Source organism: Rissa tridactyla, chromosome 2 (genome assembly GCF_028500815.1).
Source record: "Rissa tridactyla isolate bRisTri1 chromosome 2, bRisTri1.patW.cur.20221130, whole genome shotgun sequence".
In the NCBI taxonomy this organism is placed as follows: Eukaryota; Metazoa; Chordata; class Aves; order Charadriiformes; family Laridae; genus Rissa; species Rissa tridactyla.
The window spans coordinates 3294324-3313043 of record NC_071467.1 but is presented as its reverse complement, the minus strand read 5'-3'; the positions used below and the strand labels follow the sequence as shown (position 1 = coordinate 3313043).

The 18720-nt window shown below is 45.0% G+C and overlaps 1 protein-coding gene across 6 annotated transcripts in view; it reads right to left on the bottom strand.

The window, feature by feature from the left end:
* The window catches only part of TSNARE1 (t-SNARE domain containing 1), a 511576-nt gene that overhangs the window by 386095 nt on the left and 106761 nt on the right, over nucleotides 1-18720 (bottom strand). For all 6 annotated transcript variants that reach the window (XM_054191276.1, XM_054191275.1, XM_054191280.1 and 3 more), the window contains one exon: nucleotides 7479-7601. In XM_054191276.1, the coding sequence (XP_054047251.1) occupies nucleotides 7479-7563 (85 nt within the window). In that variant the 5' untranslated portion in view covers nucleotides 7564-7601. The remainder of the gene's footprint in view (nucleotides 1-7478; nucleotides 7602-18720) is intronic.

The following is an 18720-nucleotide window of genomic DNA, read 5'->3' as shown; positions in this document are numbered from 1 at the left end:
TCCCAGACCCTTTGGACAATGCTGCAATGACCAACGGTTTCCCTTTAACAAAGCATTGCAAGTGTTGGAAGTAATTTAAGAAGTTAATGCAAAACCAAAGCTGGATGCAGGTCCCAATATAGCAAAAGGATTAACCACTTGCTTAATGTTAATTAACCTCAGGAGGACTCCTTGTGTACTTAAGAGTTTGTTATGTGCTTCAGCACTTTGCAGCATCAAGATGTGAAGCTGGCAGTGGATTCCTTTCCATGGCTTGCCATCAGACCCGGAGCTGCAATGAGATCACGTGGTGGTCAGGCCACAACACTGGTTTGTACACAAACTTTTGAGTGAGTTTTGTCTGCAGAACATCTACCCCAGCTTTAGCCACTGGACCTGGGTCTCCATCAGACTCCTGCCATCCTCATCCCACCAAAGGGGTCATAACCAGTGTGAATATCTCCCTATGATGCAGTACATGAGCTCCGCGACTTTGTCAACCTGGAGGCAGCAATGAACCCTGTGATGTGTTTTTTTTTAAGGACAAATAACTTTCCAAAACTTCTAGGAAAAGAGCAAAATAGGATTGCAGAGGACAGAAGGATGGTCTAACTGCTAAGACAGCACAGAGATAGCACTGACAGCACTTTACACGTGAGTTTCCACCCAAGAGTTGGTTGGTGCACCACAGAAACAGGTAGGTGGTAGAGAGGGGAGGGCAAAGAAAATTATGGACCTGATTCCTGGAAAAATGTTAGAACAAATCATTTAACAATTGCTAAGTATTAAAATGATAATTAGCTGATACATACCCAGCAAACACTGCCAAGAACAACTTGCACGGACCAATCTAATTTTGTTCTGTCACAAGGTAACCAACCTGGCAGACAAGGAGAAAGACACATGTGGGATATATCATGAGTACAACTCTGGCCAGTGTCCTGCACGATACCTTCACAAGTCACTGATGGAAAAACAGCCTAGATGAAGTCACAGGAAAATTAAGCACTGACCCAACGGTCTCTTGAGCACACCTAGAAACATTGCACCTCCGGAATATGAAATTACCCTCACCATTTCAAATCTGGCATTTAATGTCCAGGGCACAGTAAGGTTAATAAAAGCAGCGTTAAAAATTTCCTGGCTTGTGGCATTTTAATTCAAGCTATTTGAATTCCCTGACCTCTATGGCTCCCTGTGTAAGGCAGGTTTTGTTCATTTTCCCCACAAAAATATGGCTTTGGGAAGACAGGTTGAACATGGTAGGGAGTGAACTTTGCACACATCAAAATTGTAAGAATTCAGGGTTTACTGCTGTACAGTGCTTAGTCTTTGTTTATTTTAGACATGTCATATTACTTAAAAAAAATCTTTTGAAGTCACTTCAATCTTTTTCACACCTCAGGTTAAAAAATAAAAACAAAAATAAAAAAACCCAACAACCTTCTACTACCTACTTTTCAACTTCTCCATGTTACACCAACTCACAGCTGAAGCACAGAGAAACGCCTACAAGGAAACAGGGGAAGACTTGGTTTTACACAGATTTTTGGGAGCAGAATGGTTGGATGCTGCTGGAGGAGGTCATAGCTCACAACTGCAAAGCAGGGACATGGCTAACACCTCCACTTGCCACTCCTCACTGTTCTTCAGTGGCTGTGGGACAACACTGTCAACCCCCAGAACTTCTATACTCCAAGTAATCCTGGTGGTCTTCCTTGTGATACACCTTAGGGTGCTCCCCGGTTAAGGCTAAAGAATAGTTGAGTTTTTCTAAGAGTGACCTCTTACTTCTCCCAACAACTTCCGATACAGGAAAAAAAAAAAAAAAGTATACTTCCTTTTTTTTTCTCAAGAAATCCCAGATATCCATCAACACCATCAAAAGCAGAGTTTGAACCAGAGTCGTCTAACACCCAGGAGTCCCAGGCAAACCAAATTCCCCCAAAAAACTGCCCCTGGGATTCCTCCCCAAAGTGCTGCAAATGGAGCCTTTGGATCTCTCTAATTAGGCTGGTCAGCAAGGACCCCATGATGGGCTGTAAGTCCATCCATCATCACATTAGCTCAGGGCCAAGGGAAGCACCTTAAAGTAATTAATCTTTCCCAGTTTAGGGAGTGCATTCAGATTGAGCGGGGAGGAAAAGCAGCCAAGATGAACAGAACGGTATTAGGACAGAGGACACCCTCTTGGTAGTATCCCCCTTTATTAAAAAAAAAAAGACAAAACCAACAAAACTTGAGCCCCCTTTTCTTTGCTCTCTTTTGTGAAATTAAAGATTTCAAAAACTAAGTCCCCAGCACTTCTTTTTTTTCCCATCCCACTGTATGACACGTGCATGGAAGATAACTTCCTGACACAACTGGTAGGTGAGCCTACCGGGGAGGTGCCTTGCTAGACCTGCTGCTCACAAACAGAGAAGGACTAGTGGGAGATGTGGTGGTCGGAGGTCATTTTGGGATTAGCGATCATGAAATGGTCAAGTTTTCAATTCGTAGCGATGTAAGGAGGGGGGTTAGCAAAACCTCCACCTTGGACTTCCGGAGGGCGGACTTTGGCTCGTTCAGGACACTGGTTGAGAGAGTCCCTTGGGAGACAGTCCTGAAGGGCAAAGGGGTCCAGGAAGGCTGGATGATCTTCAAGAAGGAAATCTTAAAGGCCCAGGAGCAGGATGTCCCCACGTGTCGCAAGTCCAAAGGGTGGGGAAAATGGCCAGTCTGGATGAATAAAGAACTTCTGATGAGATTTAGGAATAAAAGGAGGGTTTACCACCTTCGGAAGAAGGGACAAGCAACTCAGGAGGAGTACAGAGATCTCATTAGGTTATACAGAGAGAAAATTAGGAAGGCAAAGCCCAGCTGGAGCTCAACTTGGCCACTAACATTAAGGACAACAAAAAAAGCTTTTATAAATATATCAACAAAAAGAGAGCCAGGGAGAACCTCCATCCCTTACTGGATGCAGGGGGGGAAAGTTGCAACCAAGGACGAGGAGAAGGCTGAGATAATTAATGCCTTCTTTGCCTCAATCTTCAATAGTCAGACCAGCTATCCCCAGGGTGCTCAGCCTCCTGAGCTGGAAGATAAGGATGGAGAGCAGAACAGCCCACCCATAATCCAGGAAGAAGTAGTCGATGATCTGTTTCTGCACCTAGATGCACATAAGTCTATGGGGCCGGACAGGATTCACCCGAGAGTACTCAGGGAGCTGGTGGGAGAGCTCACCAAGCCTCTCTCCATCATTTATCAACAATCCTGGTCAACAGGGCAGGTGCCAGATGACTGGAGGGTGGCTAATTCATCTACAAGAAGGGTCGGAATGAGGATCCGAGGAACTACAGGCCTGTCAGCCTGCCCTCGGTAGCGGGAAAGATCATGGGGAGGATCATCTTGAGTGAACTCTCACGGCAAGTGCAGGGCAGCCAAGGGATCAGGGCCAGCCAACATGGGTTTAGGAAGGGGAGGTCCTGCTTAACCAACCTGATCTCTTTCTATGACCACGTGACCCGCCTTCTGGATGTGGGGAAGGCTGTGGATGTTGTCTATCTGGACTTTGGGAAGGCCTTTGACACCGTCCCCCATAGCATTCTCCTGGAGAAGCTGGCGAATCATGGCATAGACAAGTGTACTCTTCGCTGGGTTAAAAACTGGCTGGATGGCCGTGCCCAGAGAGTTGTGATTAATGGGGTGAAACCCTCTTGGCAGCCAGTCACCAGTGGTGTCCCTCAGGGCTCAGTTTTGGGGCTGGTTTTCTTTAATATCTTTATCGATGATGTGGGTGAGGGGATTGAGTGCACCCTCAGTAAGTTTGCAGACGACACCAAACTAGGAGGGAGTGTTGATCCAATTGAGGGTAGGAAGGCTCTCCAGAGGGACCTGGACAGGCTGGATTGATGGGCCAAGGCCAACTGCATAAGGTTTAATAAGGCCAAGTGCCGGGTCCTGCATTTTGGTCACAACAACCCCAAGCAGCACTACAGGCTTGGGGCTGAGTGTCTGGAAAGCTGCCCGGCAGAAAAGGACCTGGGGGTGCTGGTGGACGGCCAGCTTAACACGAGCCAACAGTGTGCCCAGGTGGCCAAGAAGGCCAACAGCATTCTGGCTTGTATCAGGAATAGCGTGGCCAGCAGGAGCAGGGAAGTGATCGTGCCTCTGTACTCGGCACTGGTGAGGCCTCACCTCCAGTACTGTGTTCAGTTCTGGGCCCCTCTGTACAAGAGGGACATTGAAGTGCTGGAGCGTGTCCAGAGGAGAGCTACCAGGCTGGTGAGGGGTCTGGAGACCAGGGCATATGAGGAGAGGCTGGGGGAGCTGGGCATGTTTAGCTTGGAGAAGAGGAGGCTGAGGGGAGACCTCATTGCCCTCTACAACTCCCTGAAAGGAGGTTGGAGAGAGGTGGGGGTTGGCCTCTTCTCCCAGGTGAATAACGACAGGACCAGAGGAAATGGTCTGAAGTTGTGGCAGGGGAGGTTTAGATTAGATATTAGGAAGAATGACTTTACTGAAAGAGTGGTCAGGCACTGGAACAGCCTGCCCAGGGAGGTGGTTGAGTCACCATCCCTAGAGGTATTTAAGAAACATCTAGATGTGGCACTTCAGGGCATGCTCTAGTGGCAGAGATTGTAGGTTGTTTGGGTGGACTCGATGATCTCAAAGGTCCTTTCCAACCATGAAGATTCTATGATTCTATGATTCTATTCTATGATCACTTGCTGTGACAAGCTTCCAGCTCCTTGGGTGAGCTGGGGCTGTCGAAATCTGCTTGTTCTTTGTATTTGACTTCCATGCCAACTTGTTACAGAAAGGCTATTAAGCAGTGCCATCCCCATCACCTTTATTGTTGCATAATCTCAGGGGGTTCTTTTGGATGCCTGAATATTACCACTGGACCACATGCTACTGTCGGACATTAGCTATCTGCAGGGATGCTGGTACCTGTTTTTATTCATTTATTCAATATAAAAACAAAAAGGGTTTTGGAGCACATGCAGAACATGCCTGCCTTCCCCTGCAAGCAGACATATGTACGCTGGCAGGAAGTCCATGCTCTTTTGTTACAGGCATACCATGATCTAATACTGTGGGTATTTTTCTTCCATACATACATGTGGGTATTTTTCATCCATCTTTCAGAAGCAGGAGGCAGACAATTAGTGTTGCATTACCCTCTCCTGACAATTAATAACAATATCTGGGGATACTACAGCAAAAGACATTGGCATGTGTTATTCTCCCATGGCGAAGGGCCACGAGGAGCTATGCAGGTTCAGATGTCGCATCTCTGATTGAGACACAAAAAAAAGAAGAAAAGTTTCCCCAAGTTGTCCTTGGCCAATGCAATCTTGCGATCCTTTCCACAGGGGCACCTAGCCAAGGAACCAACTCGGTATTTAGCATATCCACAACCAATTTTGGCTTGCGGGAAAAAACAACCCTGGAGGACCTTGGAGATGTCAATGCCATGTGAGATGATGTGTGCATGCATGGAGGGGAAGCCAACACTCAACTCCAAGACATAAGCCAACATGTTAACAGGCTCCGGCCGGGCAGCTGACCGACCATGGCTGTCTTGAGAAAGCTGATGTTTCTACATCAGCTGCTTTTTGCAATCCACTGAGAGTGGCTTCAGCGTCACATCAGAAACCACCAAATGATGGGCAAGCTGGATACAATGAGGTATCTCCTCAAATATTTAGAGATTGCAAGTGTCTTAAATTATTCTGTGTATTTGCATTAAAAATAGTAATAGTGGTCCTTTCATACAGCACAATAAGTATTCATGTTTTTCTAACCTAAACTACAATGCACTGAGTTTCATCATTTTTCTAACCCACATTTCAATTCTCTTTCTCTATGGTTCTTTCGTTGTGCCCAAGTATCCCATTCTTCCTTGCTTTTATGCCTTTAATTTTGCCTTGTAGAATAGCCTAAAAATCACTACTACAACTGAACAGACAACTCGCACTCACTTCAGTACCTTTTCCCTGTTCAAAGAAAAAAAAAATCATAATTACATCCAAACTCATAAGAAAACAGAAAACCAAGAGAAACCTCTATGCTTCTTTTATATTTCCTTCCAGGGGGAACAGCTATTTGCAAAACAAAGTAATGTTTCCCAAAGAACAGCCCTCAGACCTTGAAAACTCAAGTTAGGCTGCCTTAATGAACAGCCCTGCCAAAATCAAAGGCAATTGAAGAGAGGGGTGATGTTCTTCGCCAGTGCAAAGTGATAATGCAGCCCTTTGCCATGTTGCAAGATCCCTCAAGACTTCTGCAGAGGTCAGAACCCCCCAGAACCGTATCTACACGGTAGTCATTGCAGCCTCACCCTGTAGTGCAAGCCAGATCCAGGACCAAAATTAAATGCAAGATTATGCTCCATCTAGCAAGGCTTGCTGAAAGCCAGAGTAGATTAACCCACATCAGGCCCTACACTAACCACCCATCTGGACTGAGATCTGGTGCACATCTGGGCAGTGGGAGATGTGGTCTTATCTGCCCGCGCCCATGTGGGCTGGCCTCTCGAACAGCAGCTTACCAGTGGTCAGGATGAGACCTACTTTATACCTCCAGCATGAGCCAGCCCTGTGTCAATAGGTCCAACCGTTGCGTTACCCACCATTCTTCTGGCAAAGGATGCCTCCTACAACTTGCTGGTGTCAAGAAGGGGACACCATGGAGTCAACACCTTCAACACACAAAAGCAGGAGGTTATAATCATTAGCCATGCTCCGCATTATGACAGATACATTATGAACTAGCTTGTATGAAGCGCAGCTTTGACTTGCAAATTTGGGACCATTTCAGACACAGAGGTTGACATCAGGATGGTTTTCTCTTTCTATGTTAGGGTTTCTAGAGTCCTTTGGGGAAAGGGGGAAAACACGTAAGGAAAGCACATCTGGTCTTTGTTTAAAAACATGCCACAAAAATAGAATCCACAGCCATTTGCAAGACTCTGTTTATGGTTTGAGCGTTTCCTGAGCAAGTTTTTGACCCTGTTGTCACACCCAAGCACATTTCCCAGATTCAAGCAGCCTCCACAGAAGGCAGTTACGTTACCCTCTGTGGAAGCACAGCCTGCAGCCTTTTGTCCATCTTCCCATCTACTCCCATCATCAGTGCACCTACAGACCACCACAGGACACCTATTCAGACAAACTTCTTGTAAAGATGCTGGAGAGATGAGGAAAGACATAAGCAGGTCTAGAGAATATTCTGCATTTCTTCTCCTGGTCACCCAAAATACCTCCAAACTCCTCATCAGCGCTTCTCTTCCACGTCGCAGCCTCAAGACCTGAGCACAGTAAGATGTGGTGCCTCATCATACAAACCGAATTCCACAAAAATTTGGGTTTCACCTTTAAAAATCCCTATCAGAAATTACCTCTGGAGAGAGTGTGATACTTATATATCAGCCACACCGAACATGAGCAAGTAAAACTTCAGTCCCCAGGGACTCAGGTAGAATAAATGACAGCAAGGGATCAATACCTTACCGAGAGGTTGATAGCCTTGTCTCGAAGGGCCTCCAAATGGATTCCTACTCCCAAAGCCACTACCATCAATGGATCCATAAGACATTTTCTAGATAGCAATGGATGCGGGATTAGACTTCAAACCTAAGAAAACCGAGAAAAAGACCGATACAACACTGTTAAAAGTTAGTTAAACCCCAGCATTCTAAAAAAAAAAAAAAAAAAGGAAAAGAAAAAGGCAAATGAAAAAATACAGGACTATCTCCAAACTTCAGGGTGCCCACCTGTGAAAAATAAAAGCACTAAAATCCAGGTCTCCTGGACTACAGCTGATTTTGGGGGCAAACAAGTCATTTGTCCTCCCTGTGCCTTATTTTCTCCGGTGATAAAGGGCAACCATTTATCTGTTTCAGCCACGGCAAGACTTTTAATTCCTTGCTGTTCACAAAGTGCTTTGAGATCCTGAGCTGGTAGGCAAAGAGTAGGCACTCGATCAAAAAAAGGTAATGCTGTCTTCTGGAACATTACCACTCCGCAGCTGGCTAGCAGTCTATCCATCATACTGCAGTCTTGATGAGCTCTCAAAAGAGACAGTTTACTGCTATATTATAAGCTCCTGGGCCTCTAGTATAAATATTGGAGCCAGGGTTATTTTTCCTTGCTGGTTTTCAAAAAAAAAAAAAAAAAGCTGCAAGGCCTAAGGTAGTAGAAGCAGAATGAAATCAATGCAGCACTGTCAGAGAAAGACTACTTCTTCCCCCTTCCACCTCCCCATCCAAAGGCGCTGTCTCACAATGGGGCCCAGATACCCTCCAGAACATTGGCAGGGTCCCAGGACTTTGATATTAAACATAGTTCAATTCTAAGTCATGGAGATGATGACGGCACAGGAAGAGAAGAAATAAAGGTGATACATCAGTTGGGACATGATACAGGACCAAACCCTGCTTCTGGTTCCTTACACCAAGACTATGAAAAAATGCCCCAAAGAGAGAAAATCTGGAGACGGAGGATAGAGACTTATTCCCCGAAAAAGATAGAAGACAATGTTGCCTGCTGGTTAGCCCTTCATCAAGCAGTGAGGCAGCAGTATAGCAGCATGGGAGAGTCCAGTGGAGTGGACACGTTGATGTGATTTCATAGAATCACAGAATCATAGAATGTGTTGGGTTGGAAGGGACCTTGAAAGGTCATCTAGTCCAACCCCACTGCAGTAAGAAGGGGCAACTTTAACTAGCTCAGGTTGCTCAGACCCTCATCAAGCCTGGCTTTGAATATCTCCACGGATGGAGCCTCCACTATCTCTCTGGGCAACCTGTGCCAGTGTCTCACCACCCTCATTGTAAAGAACTTCTTCCTAATGTCTAATTTAAACCTACCCTGTTCTAGTTTAAAACCACTGCCCTCGTCCTATTGCTACATAGCCTTTCAAACAGCCCCTCCCCAGTGTTCTTGTAGGCCCCCTTCAGGTACTGGAAGGCCACTATAAGGTCTCCCCGGAGCCTTCTCTTCTCCAGGCTGAACAACCCCAACTCTCTCAGCCTGTCCTCATAGCAGAGGTGCTCCAGCCCTCTGGTCATCTTTCTAGCATTCCTCTGGACGCACTCACAACAGGTCCATGTCCTTCTGTGCCGAGGGTTCCAGAGCTGGAGGCAGTACTCCAGGTGGGGTCTCACAAGAGCAGCGTAGAGGGAGATGACTGGGAATACCACCAGCCCTCCATATAGGGAGTTGCTCTGTCTTATAAATGTCACTAGTTAAATGACAGACAACCGAAAAAACTGGGATAACAAACCAACCTGTCCAACGAGCATGTGCAATCCCTTCAGTGCAATGGCAGGATCATAGAATGGTTTGGCTTGTAAGGGACCTCTAAAGGTCATCTAGTCCAACATCCCTGCAATGAGCAGAGACATCTTCAACTAGATAAGGTTACTCAGAGCCCCGTCCAACCTGACCTGGAATGTTTCCAGGAATGGGGCATCAACCACCTCTCTGGGCAACCTGGGCCAGTGTTTCACCATCCTCACTGTAAAAAATTTCTTCCTTATATCTAAGTCTGAATCTCCCCTCTTTTAGTTTAAAATCATTACCCCTTGTCCTATCACAACAGGTCCTGATAAAATGTTTGTCCCAATCTGTCTCATAAGACTCCTTTAAGTACTGAAAGGCCACAATAAGATATCCCCAGAACCTTCTCTTCTCCAGGCTGAACAACCCCAAGTCCCTCAGCCTGTCCTCAGAGCAGAGGTGCTCCAGCCCTCTGATCATTTTTCTGGCCTCCCCTGGACCCATTCCAACAGGTCTACCTCTTTCTTATACTAAGAAAGATATTGATGTGTAAGGCTGGATTACATGAGATGCAACGCTCCATCCAGGGATTGCATATTCAAGCTGCACATGGCCTGGACTGCCCACTTTCCCTCTGATGTGCAAAAAGCTAGGAATGGCCTCCAGTTTGTAAGAGCTTCTTGATACATGGCCACATGCCACATGATGTCCTAATGTATACATTGATAGATGCCTCAGCAGAAAGCTGAAGTCGCTTTTGAGGTTCACTGACATTCTGGTCTACTTAGAATCATAGAATCACAGAATGGTTAGGGTTGGAAGGGACCTTAAAGATCACCTAGTTCCAACCCCCCTGCCATGGGCACGGACACCTCCCACTAGACCAGGTTGCTCAAAGCCCCATCCAGCCTGGCCTTAAAAACTTCCAGGGATGGGGCTTCCACCACCTCTCTGGGCAACCTGTTCCAGTGTCTCACCACCCTCATGGTGAAGAACTTCTTCCTAACATCCAGTCTGAATCGTCCCATCTCTAGTTTTAATCCATTCCCTCTAGTCCTACCATTACGTGACATCCTAAAAAGTCCTTCACCAGCTTTCTTGTAGGCCCCCTTAAGATACTGGTAGGCCACTATAAGGTCTCCTCGGAGCCTTCTTTTCTCCAGACTGAACAACCCCAACTTTCTCAGTCTGTCCTACTTGCAACTATTCCTTTGGTTTGTCTTCTGTGGAGAACAAAGCACCAGAAATTCCCAGTTCTGGACTGTACTGGGAACAGTCTAATGGTCTCAAGTACCTCTTGTACTTCATTCTCCTTTTTTTCTTTCAAAGTTTCAAAACCAAGGAAAAGATTACTGCTGAGATTCGCCACACAGAAACTCTAAAGGAAATCACTCACCTTCCTCCCTTAATTGGGCCAGACACGTAAAAGAGGATGAAAGTGCAACTGCCTTGAGAGGGGATGTGAGATAAAGGGATGTGAGATAAAGCCGTTAAAAATTGAGAAAATCCAGAGTACAGCTTCCCCACCCAGCCTCAGTGTACCACATACACACATAATTGGCGTCTGAGGCTGCAGGTGCCCCTAGGCCATAAATCCTTCATTTTTGGAAAACAGGCTTCAGTCCAAACCTATGGCAGCCAACCTGCAATAACCCAAGCAGCCAGAGAGAGGATGAGTGCCTGGATTTGTGTGTGCATCAAGGACACAGAAAATGAAGTGAACAAGTTGGAAAGTTAAAAGAAGCCATCTGCAAACCAAGGATTTCCAAGACACTCAACAACACAACAACTGATCATGTCAAGCATGAAAAAGTATGAGCACCACAAATATATACAATCTATGATGTCTCGATGGAAGTGCTTCTTCACAATCACTAAACACCACAAGGAACAGATGAAGATTCACCTGGGGAGTCTGAAATGGACTTGGGAACAAATCTTGCCTCTCCCAGGTCTCAGGTTAGCCCATAACTACCACAGTAACACAACCTCCACTGCAAAATGCAACCCAAGATCTAGGAAGACCCTTACCTGGGAAAATAAGAGGACATAAAGGACAGTTGCAGGAAAATCTCTGGGTAGGGATAACGAGTTATCTTATTTTCTTTATCTCCCAGTGTGGATACAGATTAAGATTGCAGGAAGCAGGGAAGTAGGGGAATGAAAAAGCTTGAAAACTGCCTCTGTAGAGAGGTCAATCCTCACCCATCCTTTCTTTTTAGAGATAAGCAAGTGGAAGCATTTTCTGCCACAACTTCCCAAGGCCACAGAAAACAAATATGGAGTGAAAGTCTACACCGTGTTGTAAAATTACTTGATTACAACTGGGCAAGTGTTTCTTTGGCAAATAGTGAATGCATCTATTTTTTCCCCAACAGAGTGGTGTGAAACAGGAAAGGGAGGGAAGGCTTTTAAAGCCCTCCAAATGTTTCATGTTGATTTATCAATTTCAAAGCATGCTTCCATTTTAAAATTTTTTCTCCCTGTAAGGGAGAAAAAAAAATAAAAGAACAAACTGAAAATGAAATATTTTGGTTGTTTAACTAACCATTTTAGAAACAACCACCTCCCACCCCATCCTACGAAGCCATTGAAATATCCCTTATTCACACACCTCCAGGACCACGCCCCTACCCCACAGTAATATATTTACAGGAAAATTTAAGAGTAGGCCTAAATACCTCTAATTTGATTGGCAAAGCACTTCCCTCCCCATCCCCATGGTACCTCCCAAGTCTTTTGTCTACTGGTCCTCAGGGACACTTGTCCTATTTACTGTGAAGGCAGTTTGTACAAATTGCAACGAGCATTGCCTAACATACTAGATACAGGAAGGGAAAAAAAAAGGAAGGAAGAAAAAAGAAAAAAGACAAATATTTCAGCACAGCTTTATCCTCATCACCTAAAATACAAAGAACAACCATACCCAAGCCAAACTAAAAGGACCGTTCATGCCAGAGGCATGAATTTGTATTTTAATGACATGCAACTACTTCTTGTTTTGCATATCCTGTAGGATTAATCATGCAGTGAATGTAATAGTAGAATCTCAAGGAAGGGGCTAGTCCGTGTATCTTGGACCGGGAAAGATACTGGCAGGCAAAACCAAGCAGGCAAAATTATTCAAAGAGTTCCCCTATAGACATCAGTCTCCATTTAGAGGGACATTCAGATGGCCAGCACAATTATTAAGAAGAACGAAAGGTAAGATTTCAGCGTGGAAGGAATAGGTTAGAGAGAACTTTAGGCAAGTTAGACATTTTGAAAGTTGAGTTTGACTGAGAAAGACATCAAACTCCTGGAAAGAAATGGAAAAGGAGGACAGATGTGGACATACTAGAGATAATCCAGAGAAGGGCCATGAAGGCGATTAAGGGGGGAGCGTCAGATATATGAGGAGAGGATGAGGTAGCTGTGACTGCTCAGCCTAGAGAAGAGAAGGCTTGGGGGGGGGGGTTATTAATGTGTATAAATATCTGACAGGAGGACGTAAACACAATAGAGCCAGATGCTTCTCAGTGGTGCCCAGTGGAGGACAAGTGGCAACGGGGATGAATTGAAATACAGGAAATTCCACATTGAAAGGAAAAATTTGGGTGGTGCTTCTTTTTTTTTTTTTATGGTGAGGGTGGTCAAACACCGGCACGGGTTTTGCAGGGAGGTTGTGGAGTCCCCATCCTTGGAGATATTCAAGATCTGACTGAACATGGGCCTGAACCACCAACTCTGGGTGACTCTTCTCTGAGGAGGGGGGTTGGACAAGATGACTTCCAGGGGTTCCTTCCCACCTCAGTGGTTCTGGGATTCTGTGATTTTCTTCCTGTGACGGCTGAAGCAGCTTGATAGCAATTAATGGCCCCTTCAGCAGACTGGAGGACTCTTACTGTACTTATTTACTAGACGGGTAGAGAAAGGAAGAATAAGAAAATTACAAAGCCATCAGCTTCATTTCCACCTCCTGCAAAAACACTGGAATAAATTCACTGAAAGTATCTGATGGTAAAAGGCAGAGTAACAGCCAGTATGCATCTGGCAACAAGTCATATCAAACCAATGTTAACTTCTTTATGCAACAAGTTAGCAGAGGCTGGAGTTAGCAGAAAACCAGCAGATATTACAGCTTTACGCTATTAGAGGTTTCCTTGCATGGCAGAAGAAATGGATTGGAGAAGCAGGTGATTTTTTTTTTTTTTAATTAGAAAAATGTTCCCAGTGGAACTGTTGTCATAAGGAAAGAAGAAACTGCGTGGTGTCAAGGCACAAGGACAAGAGGAAATAGCCTCAGGGGAGGTTTAGGATGGATATTAAGAAAAATTTCTTCCCCAAAAGGGTTGTCAAACATTGGAACAGGCTGCCCAGGGAAGTGGTTGAATCACCATCCCTGGAGGTATTTAAAAGACAGCTAGACGTGTCGCTGAGGAACATGGTTTAGTGGTGGTTTTGGCAGCATTAGGTTGGACTCAATGATCCAAAAGGTCCCTTCCAACCTAGACGATTCTATGATTCTACAAGCTCTGCTCTGTCCATTTGTATTTTGAGCCATGAGCTGGGTGATGGAACAGGGATGAGCCTCATTAAATGCACAGATGACACCAATCAGGGAGGTTAGGTGAGAGCTTCAGCATTCAGAACAATCCTAACAAACCAGAAGTGAGGTTTGACAAAGAAAATAAGATGCTGCATAATTCAGGACAACTGCAGGCACCTGAATTTAGAAGCAGCAAACAAGTGCACAGAGGAAGGGGAACAACTGGCCAGTGCACTGCGGAAAAGGATGGAGGGATGCCATAGGCTGCAAGCTGAACATGAATGCACAATGACATTTCCTACAAAAGTGGCAGACATCATCGTGGGATGTATAAATAGGATTACAATCTTCCAGACAGGTGAAGTAAACCTTTTGCTTGACCTCACACTGCGGAGTCCTCAGCTGTAGGCAATAAGCTCCAGCAAAGATTTTGCCAGAGACTGAAGAGAGTCTAGAGGGAACTTGGAGAATGACAACAGGTCAAGAAAACATGACCTGCTAGGAAAGACTGATTAAATGGGGTTGCTTTGCCTATAGAAGGGAAGACTGATGGGAAAACTTGAGGCTTCAAATCCATGAAAAGCTGCTGCAAAAAGAGAGGGAGGAAAACATTCTCTTCATTTTTATTGGCCAAGACAAGGGAATAGCTCTAAACCAAAGCAGGAAAGATGAAGTGAGAGATTGGGAGAGCCTATGGGGAAGGATAGAGCACCTCTGGGAATAGGAAACATGGGTACGGTCTTCCTACATCTGGGCATGATAAGACTGGCCAACGCTGGTCAGGGGCAAATACTGGGTCCAGTACTGTTTAACACCTTCATTGATGACCTGGATGATGTGTATCCTTAGCAAGTTTGCTGATGACACCAAGCTCAGAGGAGTGGCTGATACACCAGACGGTCATGCTGCCACCCAGAGGGACCTAGACAAGCTGGAGAAATGCACCAACATCACAGAATGGTTGAGGAGACCATCTAGGCCAACCTCCCCTGCTCAAAGCAGGATCAGCTAGAGCAGGCTGCCCAGGATTTTGTGCAGCTGGCTTTTAAATATCTCTGAGGATGGAGACTACACAACCTCTCTGGGAAACCTCTGGCATTTGACATCCACGGACTGGAGTCCCTCCTTGGTATCTAACCAGCCACATCATCAAAGCGCAGGTGGTGGCTGTTTACGGGATGGAAGGAAGGGGTCAAACGGGCAATGTGACCTATTGCAAAAGAGGTTGCAGACATAAGACTTCCAGACTCACAAATAATTGAGAGTCTTGCATTTGCATGCATCCCAGGCTGAGTATTCACTCTTTTCAGGACAGGTCCATCACATCATAGGGAGGACCTCCAGAATCCTCATTAAAATGAGTTTCTCATTAGGAACTTGGCTGCAGATTTAGTGGGACCTTCTGGCAGGCTAACAGACAGCTGAAGCCAAGACCAGGCATCCAGGTGAATTCCTTGTCCTGAATTTCACAGTGAGGTGTCAGTGCTGCTAGGCTCCTCACCAGGATTTTTCCTGCCTGGTGAATGGCAGCTGTTTACTGTTCAGCTCCAGAAAAATAGAATCAGAGAGTGTTTGGATAATAATTACCCGCCACTAATGAATGCAGGGGGTGGCGAGAGCAACAGCACTCCTGTACTCTGTTCCCAGCCCTACCACCACCTTGCTGAGGGAGAAGTGCCTTCACTGGAGGTTTCAGAAGTGATTAGCGATGACGACACCTCCATTTCTTTATGACCAACTAGAGATGCATTTTTCCAAGGTTTTTAACCCAGAAAAAAATCCTTGTACCAACCAGCCTGACCTTCTTCATAAAGAGAAGCAGATCATTTCACACAAATCATCTTTACGCGTCAACCCCTTCAGCCTCTGGTCAGACCAGGTCACCTCTTTCCATAAGAGCCTCTCCAAGGCTCCAGTTAATGAAGGATCAGCCCCAACCACTGTTAGGAGAGCTGCATCTTCTCACCTCCTGAACTTTGCTGTTTGATCTCTATTGCCTCTTAACCTTCCTTCAGATGAACTAAACAGATTGACCCCCTTTCATTTCTAACTAGGAGACTTGTTTACCAGCACACAAATCACAAGAAGAAGCGAGAATACTCAATATTTATTTGTTTTCCATACATCTACCTTGATTTCCTTGCCTGTAAAATGGATAGACAGATACAGAGCCCTCCTTTCTGCAGGATTAACTTGATTAATATGGAAGTTTTTTGAAGCCGTGAGATGAAAGGGCATATTTGCAAAGTGTGCTGCTTTTCCAAATCCCCTCTAACAGTTTTTTCCCCAGACTTGACTCTGTCACTTGTGTCACAGACGTGCTGGTTTTTAAGTTCTCTTCTCAGGGATTTTCTCAATTATTAAAAACAAAACTCAATAAATCTTTATGCTGTTCACCTGCAAAAATGCCCCTTTCCTCTTTCTCAGAGACTCTGAATTTATGAACAAGCTCTGCTGTGGAAGCACATTTTTATTTTATTGTTTTTAATCAATGGTTTTAACATTGAGTTGGTGTAATTGCACAAATCCCCGAGTGCTCTCTGAGATCTGTAACGCGACTGTCAGAGGTCAATCAGAATAGCTGTAGGGGATGGCTTTCTTCTTTTTCAGACTATGCCTTTGAGGTAATTTATGCTCCTCTGGATCTTCTGTGATGTTTGTAATATTAACGTTGTGTTCTCAGGTGGCTTTGAGCAGGCAAGGTGAGGAAGCAATGCTCAGGAGCTGAAAAAGTGAGTGGCAGGAGACCGGTCCAGGAGCGATGCTCTGCATGCAGCGGGGCCAGGGATGCAGCAATACACACGCTTCCTCCCACTTTGCTTTCCAATTAAGTTTTAATGATGATTGAAGGTCCTTGGAGGGTGAAGTCATCTCTGTCCCCATGGCCTGAGGACCACGCTGCCTAGCCTAGGTTGACATGGCACAAAATATGGCGACAACAACAACGACAACAAAAAATCCCCTAGGACATTATATCTATAATCAGAATTTGTACAAACTGAATTGGCTTCCAGAAACTTCTAGAGACACATATGTAATACTTGACAGGCACAACGTCACTCATGACTGTAAACAACCTGATTCAACATACTGTAGCACGTTCTTGTCTACCCTCCTCCAGCTTAAGTGTACTACAGAGAGAAGCCAACGCCTACAGCCTTAAGGCACCGTGGAGTAGGTGCAAAGTAAAACCAGCACAGATTATCTCAGAAACAAGCTGCTTCTGCTATTCTGGAGATTTGCTAAGAAAGAATGAGGAAAATTCTCTTTTTGCATTCTTCCTTTTCGATGCCTTATTTCAGCAAACATCTGATCACTTTCTAACAGATTTAGTTCTTCTTCCCTGCGGTATAGCTGCCATCGTAGATATCTCTGAGACCAGAGCAGTTTGTCTTCAGAACAGATACTATCAGGATAGGTTGCGAAGTCAGAGATAGCGAGACAAGATATCCATGACATTTTATGGAGATATATACTGAGCCACAAATAGAGAGTTGGTTTGCTGTGCTTCTAGTTGGAATGACACTAAGAGCCCTGGCTGGCCTCAATGCACTTGATCACAACCTTCACTTAAACTTGTTTTTCCACCAGCTCAGCAACACCATGCAACCCAACACAAAGAGTTTTTGCCTAACCCCTTCTTTCATCAGTCAGTCATTCCCAAGATTTGCAGCTAACATCACCCATCAGGTACACCAGACCCTTTCTTGTTCACCACAAGGCACCTCCATCCCCACCAAGTTCATGAAGGCTCCATCTAAGACCTCCTATTGACACAAGAGGACTTAAGGTCTGATGGACTGTCACAGGAGAAGGAAATCATAAGAAACAGAGATGGAAAGGAATTAATGCCTGCAAATCATCTGCACACATTTCACGTTATATAAATGTCTGCATATCAGAAACGAAGAACAGAGGTAAGACAAGCAATCTGGAAGCCTGTTGTGCTCCTTTCATGTCAGTCCCAGTTGCCACTTCAATACACAGACTTTTCTTCCACATCGACCTGACTGCATGTCTTCTCACAAAAGAACTGAAGACAGCCTTCAAATCCTGCGAAGTGGCACCAGAGACAGGTTGGCCTTAGGCAAATGCCAAGAATAAGGACTAGATATATTTTGTTTAGCTTGGGAATCTCAGATTCTCTAGACTCCCTGTTTAAGCTGTATAAACTTCTTGAGAGCAAAAGCAGCTATTTAGGGCTGCTAGAAAAAGTCTTCTATCAAAAGGATCACAGGTGCCCTGGAAAGATGGATGCCTTCCATCTTCAAAGCACAAGGCAGCACACACTGAAAGCGTTTGGTTCCCAAAAGTAGCAGCCAGGTGTGATAAATGACAAAGTGATTGCACTAGCAAGGTCAGCCCTCAGGACCAAAATATCTTTTCACTTGCAGAAGCTATCAGGGTTCCTTGATACTGAGGTATTTAGATCAAGAGAAAAGAAGGAAAACTGCCTTTGGGAGACCAAAGACGTTTTGGAGTCTACTGCCACTGAGTTGTATGTAATATTTTCTACTGTTCAACTCCAGGCTACATGGATGGCAGTGCCTAGATGACTTAGTGCCGGGCCACTGTTAGCTCAGTTTGATCAAAATGTGATGTCACCCTTCCTATTTTTAAACGGAGGCTAAAATAATGGTTAAGCAACACTTCTTCCAGCTCCTGCAGGAGAACGTGATCTAGACAGCTTCCAACCCTGAATTTCCCTAGTAAAAATGCTCGGAAACAGTGCCTGTTCTAATACACCAAGTGGTTTATTTCTTTTTTTTTCCTGCATCGGCTTCTTCTATTTGCTATTTTGTGCCATGTTGTCTACTTTTTGTAAACCTTGCATGTAGAACCATCTTAATCTATCCATATGCTAGACAAACACAGAAGTATTACATATTTCAGTGAACAACAAAATTAAATTTCCAGTCAGTTCAGAACCCAGGTTTCATCTGC